Genomic DNA, 22,585 nt, shown 5'->3' with positions numbered 1-22,585 from the left:
CCCAGGTCTAAGGAGGGATTTTATTATAGCTGTCCTTGAATAACTTCTTCAGTCTAGGGTGGAGAGTCTTATCAGTGTTGTGTGTCATTGGTATTACATAGAAACAGTGCATGTCCTGTCAATCCGACAAGACTAGGGATTATACTAGGTTTACATGAGTCAGTGGTAAGCTTTTGGTCTTGTTGTTGTGTAATATCCATCAAATCTGTGTGATACACTGTATACCAAACACAATAGACTGTGATGCAAGTCTGATGCATCAACATGTAGGCTACAAGTCAAATTGTCCTTACATGACACAAATGGCTTCGTGTTTAAAGGAATAGTTCATCCAAAAATGAAAATACTTGACTTTGTGTGTGTTTTTTCATGAGACACAAAATTAGACATTTAGAAGTTTCTTTGTGTAGCTCTTTGTAGTAGCTAGGCTCTCCAGTGGTCCATACAACTTCTACCATTCAAATAAATGGGGTTGAGGAGGTTTTTAAAATGATTTTGATAGTCATTTAAAGTCTCATGTTCATAGAGGTTGCAGTTTTTGCAGTTTTGCATGTATGTGTTATTATATTTATTTATTTATTTTTACCTTTCAGTGTTTACAACCACATTGTCATAACTCAACACACTTCTCTTTGGAGACAGATGCCGGACTTATCATTTACTCTGCTTAAAGTCATCTTGCTAGTCTGTTTAAAATCAACTGCAAATCAGAATTAAGTGTGTGCAGTGGCCGAATCTCAAAATCCCATCAACAACCAATGGATCAACCCGTACCTTATCCTACCCCTTTTTTGATTTTCTGCTTCACTTGAATGTACATCAAAATACAGAAGAAACTATTTCATCCATTTCATCATGACTTTTGACTTCTATCTGTTTCTTATGTCTGTAAGTATGGTATGGCTTGAAATATAGTATATAAATCATGTAGGCTATGCTACTTTTGGCTTAGATTTGTCTTGTTTTTTGTTCACTATGATAACTTAGAACTGTTCTATGAAGAAGTTCTTCACTTTTTTTGTGCTGCACAAAATAAACCATAAACAGGTTTTAAACCACATGAGGGAAAGCAAATAAGAGCAAATAATGAAAGAACTACCCCTTTAAAATAATATTTGCCACAACTGGGATTTCATAGGAGCTCTACAAGGTTTTATAGCTCATTGTGAGCAACTGTTCTGTCTCCAGTCTGTCTGATAAACTCTGTAAATCCTGATAAGTACGGTGTACTAAATTGTTTATGGAAAATGACTGCTTTCAGTCTTTTGAACTGAATGGACACTTGTTTCCATATACATGTTTCTATTTTTAGTGTTTGCATAGTTGAAGATTATTAGGATACCAGTATGATTTTGAATACACGCTTAATTGAAAGTCATAAACGAATCGAATAACCCCAACAGTTTGAATCAAATGAGCACCGAAATCAAACTGGATCTTCTTTGCCACTTATTTTCAGATTTCCACATTTCAGTTTGTGAGCAACATTGCAGTTTTCCTTAATGTGTGATTTTCTCATGGACTTGGAAAACAGAAAGAACTCTAAACAGCTGAAAGTCAGGGAAGACAGAGACCAAAAAGGGCTTAAAAATTGGTTCCATCTGGCCTGTCCGGTCAGCACTATGGGAGCAAGGAATCGTGGGTATTGTGTGGGGAGCGTGCAGCTGCTGGGCGCTGTGACAGGCCAAGTTCCACAGTTCATGAAAGGCTCAGAAGGAAAGACGTTTAAGCAGCTCGACAGGGTACAACAATTCCCTCCACCCCACCGCCCCAACACAGAGACGAACCCGGTGTCATTATTCACAGGCTCTGTGGACTCGGGATTGAAACCGGGTAAAAAGGAAACAAAAGACACCCCCTTTGTATGCTCTGCTTTTTCCTTTTTCCCATCGGACTTTTTAGGGTAATTTTAATTAGCGGTACCAGAGGGGTTCACCCAGGTGCAAGCATGTTTAAAAACTCCTCATAGCACCACAGACGAATTGATCTTCTTTTCTTGCCTCAATCTAAACACAACGTGCTTGGCTGATAACAGCAGCATTAACGTACCTCGTGCATTATATAAATTTCAGCCAGAACCCTGATGAGGACCATATGATGGTGTGAGCTAAGAACCTGGAAGGGGGGGGGGGTCTCTCTTTCCTGTGGTATTTATGCTGTAATCTAACCCCCCATTCTCACACAGTCATGTCTGATTTGGTAATAACAACATAGATTTGGAGTTTACAGGCTACGAGGAAAGAAAGGAGAAAGAGTAATCATCTCTGTTGCAAAATGGTCTCTGGTGAATGCAAAACCATGTTCATTTTCTCTTAGGGGTTTTGACGTGTAGGAGCAGCTGAGAATATGTGGTTGCTTGTTTTAGAGATGTTAAAGATGTTAGTGGCTGATCAGCAGGGACCAATTATGGCAAATGTAGGGTGAATTAGGGTCACCTGGGACACCTTAGATCTGATCATGGTACACTGGAGAAGTCAAAGGTGCAAAAAGTCCCAGAAGACTAATTCACCCTATTGACAGGAAAATAGAATTAAAACATGGGTCTTTTCATCTTGTGCGGAATTATTTTGATTGGACTCAAGTCAGCTTCTGCTATTCAGGTTCAATGAGTTGTTTAATTTTCCGAAGGAAATAAATAACTTTTTGGTCAATGATCAGCAAAACGAGCAAAGATTCAACCTCGATTTTATGTGATCTCCATAGTATAGTAATGAAAAATATCTACCCTGTCAGTGGTGTCATGTTTATTGACGTTAAATGAATCCCTCCCTGTCAGTTTAAGAATTCCTCCTCTTTCAGAAACTCTAATGTGTTAAATGTGCGCTTTGACGGACGGGGCAAATATTAGTGCATTCCTTTTGAATAGAGCACCACTCCACTAGTCAGTTGGCCCGTCGTCACTGACAAGGCCATGGCCCGATGGTCTCGTCTTGAACCCTTAACATTCCTCACGGTGTCGCTCACCCGAGAAAGCTGGTCAGAGAGTGTTTGTTTGAGTCGCTGATAAAGGAGCTTACTTTTTAACCACCGTCTGTTCAAGGACACATTGAACAAAGATGTCCTCTCTTCTGTTGCTAAAAAATGGCTAATGGAGAGGTGGCTGCTCTGAGTGTAGAGCTGTTCAGTCATGACATCAGTCATTTGTAGACCAACCCAGAAGGCTAGTTCAATCAGTTCCCTGGTAATCTCTAAGAGGAAAACTAACATCCAGTAAAAACTAACAAAAACAAATATACACACTTCGCTTACTGGGATTTATAATGTCAATAAAATATTCAATACCAATTCTAATACCATGGGGAAAAACTATACTACTCTGTAAAACCGAACAGTGAAATTAATCAAATGAAATTAGTTAATTGCACTCAAATAATAACGAAAGTTCATTGGACTTAATTTAAATAAGTTCTGTTAACTCAAAAATTTGTTGTAGTGAGGTGAACTTAAAATGATTGTGTTTTCTAGTTCCCAGCATGCTTTGCATCAGAAAACAAGGAAAATAAATTTAGAAATTAAGTGTTATTTTGTGTGTTTTTACACAAGATTAACATAGAGGGACATAAGTTAATACATAAATGTTGTGTTATATTAGATTTTACAAAGGTTTATGTTATGTTCGATTTGTAGTGTTACCGTTGTGGTGAAGAGTAGAGCCTGTGGTTAGACTGAGGATGGACAGCAAAAGCCTAATTTTGAGTGTATTTCCCACATTATAGGAGTTGAAAAATAGATAAAATTATGAGTGAATTACTCCCTAATTATAAGTTCAGAAATATAATTATTTAAGATAACTCTGAGATAATTTAAGGCAACTGGAATTAAATTTTTTAAGTTTATGTAAACTTAAAACATTTAAAAACATCACTTAAATGTTTTTGTGTAATCTGTTACAAAATATTTTTTGAGTTCTGTGAACTTATCAGGGTTTACAGTGATAGTACAAAGCTAGAACATGACAATAAGATATATTTTTACATTAATGAAAACATCTTGAGGTGATAAAACAATCAGAACTGGTCAGAAAGAAGAGAGAGAGAAAGCACAGCTGGTAGTATTGGTGTATAGATATTAGATGCTGTGAAAAAAAAAGTACTGAAACCCTTTTAGATATGTAAGTATCGATATGTATCAAAAACCGGTATTTTTCACAACATTTCTGGTGACCATGTTCATGATACTTACCATTTGTGAAGTCCTAGTAAACTCGGTGAGCTGTCTTCTCCATCAGTAACATAGTTGACTGGTGATATGTCCAATGGAATGCATATTGAGAAACATGTTTTAATTAATTCTCTGTCATTTTGAGAGAGATGTGCTGTGCCAGTAAACATGTCAACTTCAGATACTCAAGTAAGATTTGACCCATTTTTAAAGGGTCATATAATGTGATTTAAATTCTTCCTTTGTCCCTGTAGTGTTAAGCACTCTAAAACTTCTCGTTCTATCACGCCCCCAAATGTCTACATCACTATGTGTCAAGATTTGCATAACGCCGCCCAAATTGTTCACACAAAGAAAGAAGGCAGAACTTTTATTCTCGCTGTTGCCGCTGTGTTTCATTGTGAAAGTAAAGCTACTTTGTTTGGCCTTCCAAAAGAGGACACAAATAGAAATCAGTGGTTAAGTTGTATTTACAACACTGTTCCATAAAAGTCTTAACCCAAATATTCAGATGTGTACAGCACATTTAGCAGAGGACAAGGACTGTTTCCTGTTACAGCTGCGTACAGTGCCGATGTCCGTTTTGATAAAGTGGGCAATTCTAACTTTACAAGGATAGTCTGGCACTTCTGACTCACAGTCTGTAAGTACGTTTTCATATGTAAAGGATTTGCCACAGATGATTCAAACGCGAATTTTGAGCAGTGTAGAGTAACTGTTAGAGCTTGTAGTTTTTTGTTTCTTTGAACACAAATTCAGACATGGTTTTATGTTTACACAGCGCGATACACAACACAACACGTTAAAACACAGTATAAGTAATTATAATCTGTAATTATGTCCATACTGGATGAAAAAAATGCTTGTCCCTTGGTTTTGTCTCATCGCGCCTGGAAAAGGGGCATAATATTTCTGTCACATGTTGAGGCATTCAGCCAGTCACAATGCACCGGATAGCTGGCCAATCAGCGTACACCTCACTTTTCAGAATTTTGAGCTTTATAAAATTTGAAATTTTAGAAAGGTGGGGCACAGAGGAGCAACAATAATTAGGGGTGCACGAGATATATCGGCCGATGATGAATGTGCATATAGTCAGTGAAGCCGGTTATCTAATCAGCGGTAATAATGGTGTTACTGTGGTATTATGGTTGCAGTTGTGGTGTTGATTTCACTTTAAATCATAGAATTAGAGTATTCTTTATCGTTATTAGTAATCATACTTGCTGTGAATGTTCCAGTTTTCTGTTTTAAAAAAAAACTGATTTGCTGGTAGACCAGTTGAAGCATTGAAAAAATGTTATTTAAGCCATTCGAAATTTCCATTGAAATCATAGCATTAATGGCTTGTTCCAATAGACTCCGCAGATTGTGATTGGGGAAATATTCTGTAAATGAATTGTTATTCTATCTTTTTAATCTTTGGCATACAAAGTAATCCAAGACTTATGCTTCCAAGGATTTTAGTAACGTCCAAGTCTAAATAAACATAAAGCATTTATTCTCTTTTACAGTGTATTCAGTAGGAATTATGAAGGTTATGTGGCCTTTTCTGAGTGAAATGGGAGCAGCTCTTCCTCTTCCTGTTGCAGATCAATATCTGAGAGAAAGAGATGATTGTTTCTTACTGAAATGGTGCCACTGTGCAGATCACGAGTCACATCATGGTTACTGAGCATATTAAACATGGAAACAGGAATAATGAATCACAATGATGGATGTTTAATGCAAGCTAAAATAAATATGACTGTTGTTTCCTGTGAAAGCGATATGTCATAATGCTTATGTATTCCGGTATTATGAGTTCATGGCTTCGGTAATTACATTTAATGTTTCAGTGATACATTGTTGGAACAAACCCTGCTTCTTTTCGGTCATCCATGCAGAGCGGACTGATGTGAAACAGCATCTTCAATAAGCAGCTTGTCAGTCACACTCAACAAGTCTTTTTTCCTTTCCAGTATTTCCTGACACAAGCAGGTTATACTTCTCAGTCAATTTGCAAGCCATAACTCGTTTTCATAACTCTTTCTTGAACTGCGTCAACTATATCTAAAATCTTTAAGTATCTGTTTGTTTGATTGTAATTTCATGTAATGTATTTTATATTGTATTCTATGGCAGAAGTTTGTAAATGAAATCAAGCGGAATCTACTCTGCAGTCTCAATGATAGTGATGCTTCAACAGTCTAATATAGTTCCATTATTCAGCAGACTTTATTTTTACAGCTGTTCACCTTTCAACAGCTCAGTGAAAATATCCAGTCTAGTTGGGGAAAAAATAGGTTCCGGAAAACATGTGCCTCCCATGTCATAGAAGAGAAAATATTTGCATTTTCAGCTATGTTTGGTCGTAATTTTATCGTTCTTTTGCAGCTTGAGTGATTTTTGTAATAACAACAATAGTTTGAAGTATATTCAGCTGAAAATATTCTATGCTAATCACTGCATTGTAAGTCACCCTAACTTTAGGATAGGTAGTTCTGAACCAGATAGATTTTCAAATTTTATTTGAAACATGATAACTTTCTTTACTGAATAAAAGTATTATTATTATTATTATTTTAAATCCTTCTGACCACAAGCTTTTGAGCAATAGTGTATAGGCTCTGTTCACTGTCAGTGCAGTAGTATTTTAGTAAGATGACATAAAGGCATCATCAATAATTCATCAAGAGTGAAAATAAACTGTAAGTACTGAGGCGAGCTGTTAGAAGGCCCTCCAGTTAGATTGAAGATGCATGTTCTTTGCAGTCCTCTGAAACAGGAAATGGCTGACAGAAGGAATGCTGTCTCTCCCCTCATCTCTCTCTGTTGGGCTTTCAGCTCCGCTGCTGGTTGGATGACTACTGCATACAATAACTTCCTGTAAACAAGCCCCCCAGTGCACCCAGTTACACCCAGTCCTCTCTGTATTTGACTGCTTGTAATATTGACCTCCTTATAAACTGTACACAACAGTACGAGTGAACGCATGCCAGTATGGGAGGTGTTCCCTCTGCATGTGGAAGATGATTTTTTTTCCCACTTCTGTCTCTGATGAGGCCCTTTAATTTGTCCGGAGGAAGTGGCAAGTGGTATGCACATGGCGCTGTGGTTGTGAGGAGAGGCTAATTAAGATGTCTCTGGGTGTGAAGGCAGTAGTTGCAGTGGTTATGTTGGTGCGAAGAGCCTGTGATTGTGGTGAGGAGAACATCTGAGATCATAATTACATTAATAGAAAATTCTGTATTTAGTACAAGTTGAAGTCAGCATTAAATGGATATTCTGTTTTCAAAATGTATTTTATTGATCTTATCGTTAATGAATTATCCATGCATATGTGTTTTTCCCCCCTTTTTATTTGTAATCAAAATGTTTATTAAAAAGACATCTCTCTGGTGTCGGACTTCTCCAATCATTTTGTCTACTTAAACCCCGACCCTTTCTTAAAATCAACAACTGATGGATAGATCCAAGAGCATGTTTTTTGGATCATCCATTTCACTCGGATGTACAAAACAATGGTAGAGGAGATTTTTCGCTACTTCCATTATATCGCAACTTTAGGCACAGGCATCTGCATTTGTTGATAATCACAAAAGATCATTTTTTCCTTGGTTTCTTTAAAAAGAGAGAGCAAAAACTAGGTTATAGTGAGACACTTACAACTGGATTAACTAAAACACCAATATCTGGTGGATTAAAAAGCACAATATATAATTTAATAAAAATGCTTACATTAATTTTAAAAAGTCTTTTTTTTTTTGAAGAATGGAAAAATATGTTAAAATCATCATAATGCATATTCATGCTTTAAGTTCTGTCAGTTGAGCTTAATTTGTGTCTATCCCAGAAAATGTTTAATAGATTTTGGGATGTAAAAAGTAAAGAGGATCTGTTCATCCAAATGATTTAAGGGACTTGCTGTGCAAAGCATGGCCTTTTAAATCTGATTTACTGCTCATCAAAGATTTTCGAGTCTTCAACTGACAAAATGAAAAAGCAGCTCCCTGTTTCTCAACAACCAACCTGAGTCCCCATGTGCTCAAAGCCCCTAAACCACAACTCCCTGACCCAGCTTGTAAAACTAATATCTGTCGTTAAGCAGGGTCTTTCTTAGTCCTTCGGTGCAAATGTTCATGGGAAAAAGCAATCACTATTTAATGAGCCAAGAGACTAGCTCAGCTCTGTTAATCTTGGCTACTCTATTCAAACAGACGTTAATACAAACATACTCCAAATATTGCTTCATAGACTAAAGGCATTTGGCATGGCTCTTTGATTCTACAAACAGATTTTTAGAAACTCTCTTATACTAACAGGCCATGTAAACCTGGTCTGTAATTACCTTCGGGTCATAGTGCTGCTGTTCTTTTGACTGCATATTCCGGGATTGTAGAAATCAATTCACAATTTAATGTTGCTATTATTAGTGGTGCTTGGCAAGAATCACTATTATTATTGCTCAAACTTGGGGGTCGGAAAGAAAAGCCTTAAGAGACTTAGAACCAATATTTACCTTTTACTTTTTCTAATCGATCTAGTGCAAAAATTTCATACAGTATGTTAAAGCATGGTCTCAGGGGGGCCATATTTCTTTCTTTCTTTCTTTCTTTCTGTCCTTTTCTGGTTTTCTTTTTTTTACATGGGCCAGTATGCAAGCAGCCATAATGCCAGAATGTATACATCTGTTTTCAAGCTGGCTTGTATTTTCTTTTTCTAAATGATATCTGTTATATATTATTCCTCAGTATCTTAAAGTCACCATGAAAAAAAAAAAAAACTTATTTTTTAATGGAATACTGCAGTGTTTATTATAAATAATTTATCCATGCACTTAATTTTTTCTTTTAATTCATGTGCCCCCGTAATCTATAATCAAAAACGTTAACCTCCCCTCACCCGCAAAACGATCAATCTTCTCTTCTGGTCACGGGGTATACCATGAGGGTGGAGCTAGTGACGAGGGCTAAACGCTTGGGGGTAAACTGAAACTGATGCTTCACTTTATAGAAATCAATGCATTGACCAGCACTAACGCAAGCCATGGGGGAGAACACTATCCTTAAAAGTTGAAAGGATATTGGGATATTACCACAACATTACTCTTAGGAGATTGCTAACTTTTTTGTCTTTTTTATTTTATTTTTTATGAATATGACTTAATCTGATGGAGGATGCACTCAGTCATTCAGGCAGTCTCTCTCTCTACTTTACTCTCGTGCGCATGTGCGAACTTTTAGGCATGTTTTGTGCCATTGATTGTCCTCGTCTTCATCTTCCTTGATAAATAAAACATCTCTTCATGCTAGGGTGTCGCTGGTGAATCCAGTGGAGAGAAATCCCCTCACAGCTAACTGCAAACTGGCTTTCTGATCTGCCTCCATTATATCAGCAAAGCCTAAACTTCCAATGATCAAATCAATTCCCGAGGGACGAAATCAAGTCCTGCCCTCCATTTCAAATGCCGTTTCACTCGGATAGACGTCACAGTAGAGAAAAAAAGACAATCGCTACTTCCGTTACATGCCGAAGGAATACTCTACCCCACAAATAAAATGTTTTCATTAATCATTTACCCCCATGTTGTTCCAAACCCGTAAAAGCTTTGTTCATCTTAGGAACACAATTTAAGATATTCTGGATGAAAACCGGGAGGCTTGTGACTGTCCCATAGACCGCCAAGTAAAATACACTGTCAAGGTCCAGAAAAGTATGAAAAGCATCATCAGAATAGTCCATCTGCTGTCAGTGGTTCAACGACAACATTATGAAACCATGAAAATACTTTTTGTACGTGAATAAAAAAAAAAGAAGACTTTATTCAACAATTTGTCCCCTCTGTGTCACTCCACATCAGCGTAGGGCCATTTTGGAGAATCTGAGCTGTACTCGGTTTCTTACGCTCTTCTATGTCAGCCGCCCTGCACTGATTAGGGATATGCCGGTATAAAATTTTCCTTTTGCGATTAATTGCTAATGCTTTTATCACGGTATACGGTATTGTCACGGTATTGAAATTTAGTTTACAAAAAGTGGTCAAAATACAATATAACAGGTTTAATAACTTGTCTCTTATAACAAAAAATAACTGAATATTTAAATACAATTAATCAATGTAGAAAAAAATATATAAAGTTAAATGTTTTACTTTACAATGTTTAATTACTTTACAATAAGATCTCCTTAGTTAACCATTAACATTCACAATGAGCAATAGCTATATTTGCTACAGAAGTTATTAATCTTTTAAAAAAGTGTTCATTTTAGCTAATTAAATAACACAGTTGCAACTTTAGATTTTTAACAGTGTGCTATTAAATATTGGAATACCTCAAATTAATGAACGTTCAGAATAATTTTTAATTGGCAGTCTGTTAACTAATGAATTAAATAATGCTAACTAATGAAGCCCTAATGTAAAGTTTGACTGAACAATAACGAATCAAAACACTTTCAAACAATATCTAGGCATGTTATAGTCCAGATTAAAATGTAAGAAAAGTCTAAATATTTAAGTATTTGACGCTATGATGAACAACATAGCTAATCCACAAATCTGAATGGCTATGTAAATATTTTAGAAAGTAGAGCAGCTGCTTTATTTATGGGATTTCCAGGGTAACAGCTACATTTTTCTGCAGTTTAGCACCATCTGCTGTCAGAGAGTGAATGTGCTTTCATTTAGCACGTCTCTCACATGCTTCTCATGCGTGCTTGTTTACATCAGAGCGTACACATGTCTTTTAAGCAGTATACAGCTGTGTTGTGCATTTTGACCAGTTGATGGGAAAAGTATTCTTAAAATGAATCCCAAATTCTGAATAATTTGTGATATATAATTAATCACGGTATTTAAAATTGCCCATGACAACAATATCATACATATTCATTACTAGGGCTGTCACTTTTAGTTCAAAAATCGATTGGACAAGCGATCGGACCAATCAAAAAAAGTTTTAAAAATGAAAATAGGGAATCGATTTTAACCAAATATGTACACTATTAATTTTAAAAGAATTAAACCATTAAAAAATATAGATTTAACAAAACTCACAAACAAGCAGAAAAAGAAAATAAAGAATTCCGAAAAGTGCAGTATGCGTTGCGAAAGCTAGATAGAAAATACCAGCAATTTTACGGGCCTATAAGACCCAGTGATGTCGAAAGCAACCTCTTATGCTGCATTAACACCAAAACGTGAATAGAGCGTCTGGCGAAAATGATTTCAATGTTAAGTCAATGTAAAGATGTGTTTACGCGCATCTGGAGGTCTTGCGGCGTGTTCGAGGTGAATTCGCCTCATTCGCGCATCTAGTTACAGGAGATTCTGAGTTATGAAAAGGACCATTGCAAGCTGACAGCGACTGGCTTTTGTGGTGGAAAATTGGCAGTAATACCCCCACCTTGCGCAGCTGTACCTGTGTCCCTGGGAGATCAGTGCGGTCGGAGCACGTCAACAGCTGGACATATAGTGAATAAAAAACGCTCTGCTCTGGACCCCGAAAATGTTGATCGACTTGTTTTCCTTTCCAATAAATTTGTAATTAAATTTGTAAAGAAAACGCATCATTGTGGCACGTCTGACACAGAAGAGCGTACACTGCCTGTGTACAGCTCAGATTCTCCAAAATGGCGCTAAGCTGATGTGGAGTGACACAGTGGATACATTGTTGAATGAAGTTGTTATTTTTGTTTTATTTGCCTACAAAAAGTATTGTCGTCGCTTCATAATTTTACGGTTGAACCACTGATGGCAGATGGACTATTCTGATTATGCATCATACTCTTCTGGACTTTGACAGTGTGTTTTACTTGGCAGTCTAGGAGACAGTCACAAGCCTCCCGGTTTTTCAACCAAAATATCTTAAATTGTGTTCTGAAGACAAAGAAAGATTTTACGGGTTTAAAACAACATGGGGGTAAGTGGTTAATGACAACATTTAAATTTTGGGGTGGATTATCCTTTAAAACAGGATTTATTACCTGCATTTATAAACAAAACGCAGTCTTCTCTTGAAGCATGCTGTCTGGGGCATTTTGTGAGGGTCATAGATTTGTTTGCATGACAGGGATGATAGAGCTCTTCTTTTATAAAGATCAAGGTCCATATTTGTTGTTGTTTTCTGTTTCTCAGACAGGGTTAATCCATGGGTGTCTATTTCAATTGTTGTGTTTCATGTCTAAACTTTTTGTAGCCTTTATAATTAATAGAAATAATAATTTTTCCCCTTTTTAAAATAAAAATTTCCATATTCTATCAATCAACATTGTTCATTAAATATGTTCTCAAGTGAAATTTAAATACTTGTTCTTTGTCATTTCATACATCCTGTCCTGATTGTAGAGAGATCATCAGCATAATGGTTTCTAGCACAGTAGTGTTCAGTACCTTAACTTTAATGGTCATGATACATTCTTTCTTAACAAAGTAACTTATTTTAAACAGGTGAGGGGGTCGTCAGAGGGAGATGACTGCCAACAAGAGCTCCAAAACTGCACCAAAACCAGAAGCAGCTAAAGGTCCACAGGAAAACTCAGACAGGTATCAGTCATGATGAAGAGTCATCCTTAATGTCCAATGTTTGTGCTTTTACAGGTTTTTTTTTTTTTTTTCTCAGAAAGCCTATTCACACCAAAGATGGTAACTATTACTATTAACTTTTAGGATATTTTTTCTAATGTAATGAGAACAGTTTCTTAGCACTGTACTAATGTAAATCAATTTTTAAATCAACTTTTAGAGCAATTTCCACATTTACACTGTTATAAATATTTTACTCTGTGTAAAGATTTTTTTTTATAAATTCTTGTTTAGATGTGCAGCTCTATATAGCATGGATTTATATAGAAAATACAATTAAAATCTGTTTTCAAATAAAACAAATTACAGAGAAAAATTATTAATCATATAAATATTTATAGGCAATGATTGCTTAGGATAACCAGAACTTTTATCTATAATTGAGGAGTATTTAAAATAGATAAGAGTCCAACGGTACTTCACTGGCCAAACGGTTGTATACAAAGCTAAAGTAAACATCCTGGTTATGAGCAAAAGCAGGAAGTTGATTAGAAAAGAGGCTTTGTTCTATTTGTGGCCTTTGGGGCTGTGTAGTTGCTATCAGAACAAGTGAAGAACGACCAGTCCTTGAAGAGTAAGAGGGGTTGCTTTCATAATTACCTATGAACACTCTCTGATGTCAGAGATATTTACCAAAGGAAATTGTGAAAAAGTGATTTATGCAAAGTTGTGTGGAGGGAAAATGATGGCATAGTTTCTGCTAACCTCTCTTCCTAGACATGGATATTTTGGCTTCAGTTGTAAATCACAAGTAAAGGAGAATGCTGAAGAAGCAGATTTATGTCAGACGGGGGTGGCGGTAGGTAGGCCTTGCACTGAGAATATGCCCTTTTTATAGCAAAGATAATAGCTGAAAAAATATCCACATGTCTGTGGGGGAGAACCCACTGGCTCTGGGCTTGACATATTTCTTTTGATGTGTGTTCCTGGAACCTCATAGTTTCACCATCCTGGCATGGTTCTCCAACAGGAAATGGCCTGTGGTTGACATTGCCCTCAAGACCCAGAAAGAGCCAAACCAGCCCTGGCATCCCACTCAGTCCATGTGTGGCCAGACCAGCTGGCATCCCCCGAAACTGGCCTTGTTTTTACTGGCCCTGTCCGGCATCTCAGACAACCTCCACAGACGCAAACTCATGGAGGACACAATGAAAGAACTCTCAGACTGTTGTTTTTTGGCATCTGCCTAATATTGCAGTTATAGAACCAATCATTTTTTGCTTTGTCGGAGTGGAGGCCAAGGCAGTCGTGGAGGTATTTTTAGACACGCAGTGTTATTCTATGGAAAACATCTGAACAAAGATAATAGAAGTTTAACTGTGCTATAAATACCAGCTTTGATGCAAAGATTGGCCTCCCAAACAATATCCTTTATCTCCTTTTGACAGATTTGGCATCTGTCCATACCTTCCGTTTGATTATCCAGGGTTAGACTGTTGTTCTCAAGCCAGGGATCCATTGTAAAGGCTGAACCTCAAGAATCTTTTTTCAACACAGGATATATTAGTCAGACTCGACTATGACGTTTTTCTGTCACCATTTAATACAAAGAGGCCTACAGCTTTTTCTTTATCCGTTTCTTTGATTCCCTGAATTGGGTCTTTTGTGTACATGCTTTTGACGAGTAAAGATTTATGTTTTAGTTAAAAAAAGTTTATTATGCAACTTTAAGATTTGACACAGATAAGGATATCATAATATCGTTTATTGTAAAAATCAACCTAATATGCTGATTTAGTGCTCAAGAGCCTTTCCTTATTATTATCAATGTTGAAAAAAAGTTGAGCTGCTTAATATTTTCTTGGAAGCCACGATAAAAGAAATTTTTTTATATTTTGATAAATTTAATCCATCCTTGCTAAATAAAAGTATTAACTGCCTTTAAAATCTCTCTGATCTCAAATGGTAGTGTAGACGTATTTATATCTATATTATGTTTTTCTTAGCATGTTTGGCTTTCTGTAATGTATTGCGATGTAGAATTTAATGGGTTCTTTTTAATAAAGTAAAACTGGTGATGGCAGCATAGTCAATGATCTATGCTGGGTGAACCTTTGGACCATTTAGAACACAAAATTGTGTATTATTTGTAAAATTAATTTTGCTTTATAAATGTTGGGTACAGCAGATTGTGCAACAAGTGTCTACGGACAAGCGATGTGAAATATCTGCTTGTAATATTTGGTGATGAGGGGAATGTACATCATTTCCTCATTTCCATGCAAGATCTGTGAGGCTGCAGGCAGTGTGACGTTTTCCCTTTTTTTAGGGAAGGGCATTATGATGAGGTTTTTAGTTGATCTGTCCCAACCTGCACCCTGGATCATACTCTTGGCCTCCTCCCAGCTTGCACTTGTTATTCTAACCACCGCTGTGACTTCAGATCTGCCTGCCTCAATTTCACAGAGGTGTGGGCCAAGTCGAGTTCTAGTTCCTGGAAGCTCATGAGCTGCATTAGATTTTTAGGTGGATGAGAAAGTGTGTGTGCGTCTGAGGAGACTGAAATGAGGTCAGTACAGTTGTTCATCTCATTGCTCAGCAGTGAACAGTGTCTGTTTGCTCAATGAACAATGGGCCTGGGAATGATGTGGAGATTGAGGTTGACATGTACACAAAGAGAAACAGTTGCTACAGGGGACGTACGGTGAGGGTTAGTGAGGGTAAGTTCATTTATATCTCTCAAGCCTAATGGTTAAATGTTTTTTGTTTGTGAGGTCCATATAAACAATTTCCGAAAGTGATTGTGTGGAGGGATCCATATTATTGATTTATACTGTCATTCTGTTTGCATTTTCACTGCCAAATTTATGTCAGATTGTTGTTATTCTTTCCCATATTAGACATAACTTACATTTCCTTTTATGTGAAATCTGTTCTCATTTTGCATTACTTGTAGTTTTATGTTACTTGTCCCATTGTCTTACTCTGATTAAAACACATTTGTGTCTTAAATTGCTTGGGTATATTTTTAGCAATAGCCAACAATACATTGCATGGGTCAAAATGATAATTTTTTCTTTTATGTAAAAAACCATTAGGATATTAAGTAAAGATCATGTTCCATGAATATATTTTGTAAACTTAAATAAATAAATAAAAATGTAATTTTTGATTAATAATATGCATTGCTAAGAACTTTGTTTGGACAACTTTATAGACGATTTTCTCAGTATTTAGATTTTTTTTGCACCCTAATTCCATTCCAAATTTTCAAATAGTTGTATCCCGGCCAAATATTGTCCTATCCTAACAAATCATAGATCAATGGAAAGCTTATGTATTCAAAAGATTGACCCTTATGACTGGCTTTGTGGTCCAGGGTCACAATTTTTATAGTAACCAGTAGTTCACTGTTTGTGAGGAAATAACACTCTGCTGTACCAAGCACAATTTGTTGGAGGGTTTGACTCTTTCCTTTGATTTACTCTTGTTTCAGGTGTCAATCTGTGTCTCCACCTCCAATTCTTATCACTGGAAAAGAGTCATGTTCCTTTCACCTCAGTGGCAGTGAAGACGCCAGTCAGCAGGGAAGGTACGCTAAAGCTGACTCTAAACTCTGGACCCAAAAGAACTGGAGCTGTAAGACTGCCAGCTTGAGAAGAGGCACCTCACTCTCCACTGACTGTGAATGCCAAAGCAGGCTCACCAAATCTAGGAGTATTAGCTGTCTGGACAAGAGGCTGTCCATCCATAACCCACCAAGTGGCAATAACCAGGATCAGAAGGAGAACCAGCCACAAAAGGCCCCCGGTGTGGGGGATGGATTGAATCCTGGACCCCTCAGCTGGAATACTCTTTCAATAGGACCTGCAACCAAGCTTGGGCACAAACGCATGCTCTCGCTCAGTCGTACAGGGACTTGCACCTCATCTGTCGCCATACGCAAAAAGATCTCCGAATGGGAGGGTCGGAATGCGGCTCTGACTAGGATGAGCCTTTGCCTGGAAAAGAGGCCTGGAGGTGGGAGCGAGGGTTGCCCAAGCCTGCTTTCCTCACCCTGCAGCGAGAAAACCTTTGACTTTAAGGCTGTGAGGAGAATGAGCACAGCATTTTCCGAGTGCTCCTACCCTGAGACTGAGGAAGATGAGCACGTATCGGATCGAGAAGCTCCTGTGAGGTTCCAGAAGAGGCCTTCGAAGACGGAGTCCTCTGGGATTTTCCTCCACACATTCTCGGCACGCAAGGAGACCTCAGCCGTGCTCAGCCGCATTCAAAAAATTGAACAGGTCTTGAAGGAAAGTCCCTCTTCATCTCCTCCGCAGTATCTTAGTAATTGCTATGGCCTTGACAAGTCCAGACACAAGTCCTTCACCATAGGAGCAGAGGACTTGGATAGCACTTGTGGCAGCAAGCGGAGCAGCATTTGCTCCGTGGCCACTGAACCCGAAGCTTCTCCAGGGTCTGGAAGGCTCTCTAAGCTCAAGCAGAGGTTCAGCATCAGCTCTACCAGATCAGATAGCCCAGAACTCCCTTCTGCACAGGACTCTTCTGGAATTACAGTGAACCCTTTGCCCAAACCCAAACGAACATTTGAGTATGATGCCAATCGCAACCACAGAGGCTTGTCATCTGGTAATGGACTACCTCCCACTGCTGAATCTCCACCCCCACTTCCTTCAACCCCAGCACCTGCTATAATGAGAAATTCCAAGGCAGATGAAAGCTTGCCTAAGAAGACTCAAGATAGGTGAGAAACATGATTGTCTTGGAATGTCATTAGTAATGTGTGGGGTTTTGGCAGATTAGTTTAACCAAAGAACCATGTAGCTGGTGTACAAAGCCACTTGGGGATAAGTGCTTCAGGGATAATGGTGATTGTTCATGATTTGTTCTCTGTGGGAATGAAATTGGCACCTTCCTTTTAATAGCTTGGATCTTATTACCTTCATGCAAGAATGATAAAACTCTCATGATTTACTTGTATTCATGTTGTTTCAAACCTGTATGTTCTTTCTATTGTGGAGGAAAAAAGCTTATCAGAATGTTGACAGTGATTTTTTTTTTCCGTACAATGCATGCTTACAGTTATCAAAGTCTATCCAGCTTTAAAAGGACAAATAAGTATAATAAAAGTGGTCCATTTGACTTGTGTGCTGTATTTCAAGTCCTCGGCTGTATTTTGTGATGAACAAAACTAAAATGTAAGTTGTTTTCCATTGAAAACTGCTGTTCTCACATCTAATTTTTATTCACGCATATTATATATATGATATATTGGTCATTAATCATTTTTGCATTTGTGTATGCATTTATTCATCCAGCTCCCTTTCAATAAATCCAAACTAAAGACAGATTTGTGTTGCATGAAGAAAAAACATGTCAGCTGGGGCAAAAATTACTGAGAAGCAATGAATTTGTGTACTTCCACGTAGTTGGTTCCCCCACAAAGAAGAGATCATTTATTTTTCTTGGATAATGAAGTGTATAAAACTTATCCCAAGAATGTTGAAAAGGATAAGGACCACAGGCCAAGCATTTGTTTTGTTGATATAGTTCTAGACTTTGAATTATTGGCTTTTGTTTTTTGACTACATAGTCTCTCACAGTGAATTGGCCCCTGCAGTTTCACAGATTCTTATGTTTCAAATCAAGTAAGCAAAATGAAATTTCCTGTCAGGCATTTGACGACAAGCAGAGATCAGCATCGAGATGCTCGTTTTCTCAGGGTTTCATAATTTTACCATATTAGGTGAATTTGTTGCTGTCAAATATTACACAATTGCACTAGTTTGTTCTGTGTGTAGCAAACGTCATCTTTTTTCCATTCTTTGATCTTTACATTGAGATTAAAACTGACACTTCTGAAACTGGCAATGCAATATAATATTTATTTCTCCAAATTTAGTTCAGAAATCCAAAAATAGCATCAGTGATAACTTACCAACAAAACCATAAAACACTTTCGAGTATATTTTTAGAAACCCATCAGTGTTCATTTAACAGGGTGAGATGGAAGAACACAGACAATGAAATGTTTTGGAAGTTCAAAGACCTCAGAGACTTTGCTTCATCTCTTCCATTTAAGTTGATATAACACTGCTTCATGGTCTTGCTTTTTGGATTTTTGAGGGCTCTCATCTTGTTTATAAGCTCATATTCCTCATGGCCTTGTGAATGATCTTTGGCACATGAATTGTTTAGCCTAGTTACTGGGTATGGAGAGCTGCCAGGTTCTCGTGATGGAGAACCTCATGTGCTGGAACATTTCTACCACTCTATATTTGAGCCCATGTTTGTAATTCCTGTGGCCGGTCCAGAGTCGACGGTTAAGAGACTATAGGCAAGCAAATAGATTGTGTCATGTCAAAGGGCTAATTTGGGGTTCCAACTTTCTGGTTAGTTTTCCAGCCATGTTATTCATGCAAATACATTTTGGCTTCTTGTAGATAAACAAAAATTAAGCATTCAAGCATAGGCAAGAACTATATGAGTGTTGTTCATTTAAGCATCCTTGTTTTAATTGGTGTCTTCCAGTGATTAAATGCTTATAAGGGAAAGATGCTTACATCTTCACAGGTGGTCTGACCTGATTGTGATCACCCAAATCAATGATGTTTGCCTTGTTCAGCCAGAGTCAAAGCTGTGGTTTTATTTTATCTCTGTTTCTAGAGAATCGTGTGAGTCAGAGGATGCTGTCAGCCTGCCTTTGTCATACCCTTCCTCACCCACAGAGAATGGCACAGAGAACCACAGTCGGCCCAGCTCCAAGAGCACACTCGAGGAAAACGCCTATGAGGACATAGTGGGTAAGAACAGACAACAGTTGGTGATAGATCCAGCTTGCTCCTATTTGATTTTAGGCTAAAATGTAACTGTTGAATGAAAATTGCCTATATTGTTATAAATATTTACTTTTTTATATTTTTTGTGTAAAAATATTAGAATTTCACATTGTAGAATTTAATAAAAAAAGTCATATATTGTCTTTAAACATTTTAAATGTTAATATTTTTTAACTATATAACAGATATTTTATAGTGTAAAATAAAAAAGTTTATATATATATATATATATATATATATATATATATATAATATATATATATAATATATATATAAACTTTTTTGATAACACCATTATATTTTGTAAAAGGATGTTAATTTTGGTTATTTTTTCTAACCGGCAACTGACGCTCGTTAAACGATTGTCAACCGTTAACTGACAAGATTATTTTAAATTAGAATTTAATTAAATTAGAAAGGATAAGTGTCTGTGACGCGTTAAAAATACTAGCATTTGTTTCCCGGGGATTAATTTTACATGCACAAAGGGCAGCAGACAACAGAACTTGAGGATTCACATGGTCTTTATATCACAACACGTACCTGCAGCGCCTCTGCGAGTGGAGAAAAACATCATAAAGCTAGGCTATATATAGCAAACAAATATGCCTCTACGAGAAATATATTTTTACCTGAATAATAAATTACGAAAATTAACGAAAAAAGCTTGAGTTTTGTGCTGCACGAATGGAAACAGATGGCAGAAAGCGGCATCCTATTTTTCTTTAGCTTTATTTTACGCACAAAGATTTGTTTTTAATGTGAATGTACACATATTAAACCGGTTTCAATTCCAATTATCTTTATGACTAAAAGGAGAAGTTGCTTCCACTGTCAGAAGGAAAAATGCGAGCACAAAGTTAAGCTTTACTACTTTGACAGTGCAGCCTGTTCATTATCATTAAAAAAGTACAGTCAGTCAAACATATGGAAAAAAACCACACTGCTCAGTTTAAATATTTAATCATATCTGTGCTATTAAGTGTTATCACCATACTGCCATGATGTAATGCAAAACATTTTGTTTTACGTGGATATTGGAAGTAGGCTATAAATAATAATTTGGCATTAAAATACTTTGCGAATATGGAAAAATTTGATTTTGTGTCAAATGAGAGACCGATTGGTTTTAGATTCGTTTTAGCCTAAATTAATTTGTTTTGGCTTGTAGTTTATGTTGCTATGACTTCTCATAGGCTATTTATTATTCTTTTTCATTTTTAAATGGGCTACTGTTAATTCAAAAGGATTTGTTGTGTAGTGAGGGGAACTAAAATAGCATAGCTATGATTACGGTGTTTATTATACTGTTTTTAAACATTTCACGTCGGCATTAGGCCTATTTCTGAATTAAATGATAAAATGCGACTTAGATTAGAATAGGTTAACGTTACGCGACATGTTTTTTTCTCTCTGAAAAACAAAAAATGTTTTAAAAATGTTGATGAATTACTGAAAATAAAGAAACAAATGACTTTTTACACTGTTTAACTGATTGTTTTAATCGGTCAAAATTCTTAACAGTCGGTTAACAGTTAACCGGTTAAACTGAACATCCCTAATTTTGTACAATTTTATTGTTTGCTGATTGTGCACTCTTCTCCCTGGTTAAATTCCCTTTTTTGTCTACTGAAAGTGATGAAGTACTGGCATGTGGCGCTGGCTGATTTATGTGCTAAATTCCTTCCTGGCAGGAAATAGTCTGTGTGCACTAATGCTCAAACCCTTAGGGGGTTGACATTGTTACAGTGTTCATGGGTCTTGCCCTGTGGCCAGACTGTAAATCTCTGTCTTGCTGTTGCTGATGAGGCTTGGGCATCAGGTGCTGTTAAGTGGTCTGGCTGAATAAGTGCCTAGCTGGCAAGCGAGCATAAGGAGTTTATTGTATGGTAGGCTTGAAGTTTATATGTCATCATATCAGTTCTACAACCAAAAATACAGCCTTTGCTGTGCATTGTTCTTGAAATGATGATGGCCACTGGGTCCAGACAATCAACGAGTTTCAAGCAGTTGGGAAGTGGGTATCTCTCAGCCCTTTCTCCTTGACAAAGGTTCCATTGTTGTAGCGAACACCTCGGGTGTGGGATCAAGCATTGCGGTTGCACAATTTTACGAATGCTTATTAGTTCCAGAGAAATATATGGCCCCTCTGCTTCAACCACTGAGCTTGGGATTGGTGTAAATGTCCAACAGAGGCATCTAAGGATGGGCTACAGAAGAATCAGGCTGTGGTAAGCGCATCAGATGGTATGCCTTCTCAGGCTGTCACCAGGGTTGTATCTCTGTTTGCTACTAAAATGTCACCAAATATTGAAAACATAAACATTATTTATGGGATACATATGTAAGGTTTCAACCTTCTCTCAGGTTAAATCTTTGGGTATCACATTGCATTTTGGCTCATAACCTGTCTGGTCTGGTGGCTGCTATGACGTATCCTCCATATGCAATGCACATTAGTGATTATGAATTGGTCAAATATCTCCAGATGGCAGGGCTAAATTACATTTACCATGAAATAAATTGCTTGTAGTAAAACCTGTTCAAGTCACAATGATATACAACCTTCAAAAGAGGCCACTTCCTTTCTTCAGTCCTTACTTAGTGTCTCGTAAGTGGCTATAACAGTCAGATGTTTGTTCATGATTGTTTGTTGAAAATATATCCATTCTACATTCCTGTATTTCAGCTTTTGCTTTCAGGCAAAAAGCATCTTCTGCTTGTTTACACGTCACAAAGCCATTTCATTTAAGGGCCATTCCTCATCTCACATGACTGCATGGTGCTCCTTGGAAGACCACAAAATGGCCATAAAACGGTCATGTATGCTGTGTTGCTTTTATTGGCCGTCTGATACTCACATTGTGTACTGGTCGCTTACTCATCAAGCACTCGGCATCCTTTCCTTTGAAATCCTATTGTGTAAACAGAAGCACAGTATGTGTTTTGGTTATGGGTGCCCACGTTCTGTCCTTTTGTCTGTATGTTTTGTGGAGCTCCTGTAGGTAGAGAAGTTGATTAGTACCCTCCTTTATGTGAGTGGCCACGGAGGCATATCATTTCTCCAGCATGCTGT

At 37.3% G+C, this 22,585-nt stretch overlaps 1 protein-coding gene across 2 annotated transcripts in view; it reads left to right on the top strand.

Annotated features, from left to right (window-relative positions):
* dennd2b (DENN domain containing 2B) overlaps positions 1–22,585 on the top strand; it is a 52,503-nt gene that overhangs the window by 7,621 nt on the left and 22,297 nt on the right. For both annotated transcript variants that reach the window (XM_052559982.1, XM_052559981.1), the window contains exons 2-4: positions 12,593–12,688; positions 16,164–17,414; positions 19,337–19,473. In XM_052559982.1, the coding sequence (XP_052415942.1) occupies positions 12,615–12,688; positions 16,164–17,414; positions 19,337–19,473 (1,462 nt within the window). In that variant the 5' untranslated portion in view covers positions 12,593–12,614. The remainder of the gene's footprint in view (positions 1–12,592; positions 12,689–16,163; positions 17,415–19,336; positions 19,474–22,585) is intronic.

Source organism: Carassius gibelio, chromosome B7 (genome assembly GCF_023724105.1).
Source record: "Carassius gibelio isolate Cgi1373 ecotype wild population from Czech Republic chromosome B7, carGib1.2-hapl.c, whole genome shotgun sequence".
Classification (NCBI taxonomy): Eukaryota; Metazoa; Chordata; class Actinopteri; order Cypriniformes; family Cyprinidae; genus Carassius; species Carassius gibelio.
Note: the sequence above shows the minus strand (reverse complement) of the source record. Positions and strands in the feature narration are given on the sequence as shown.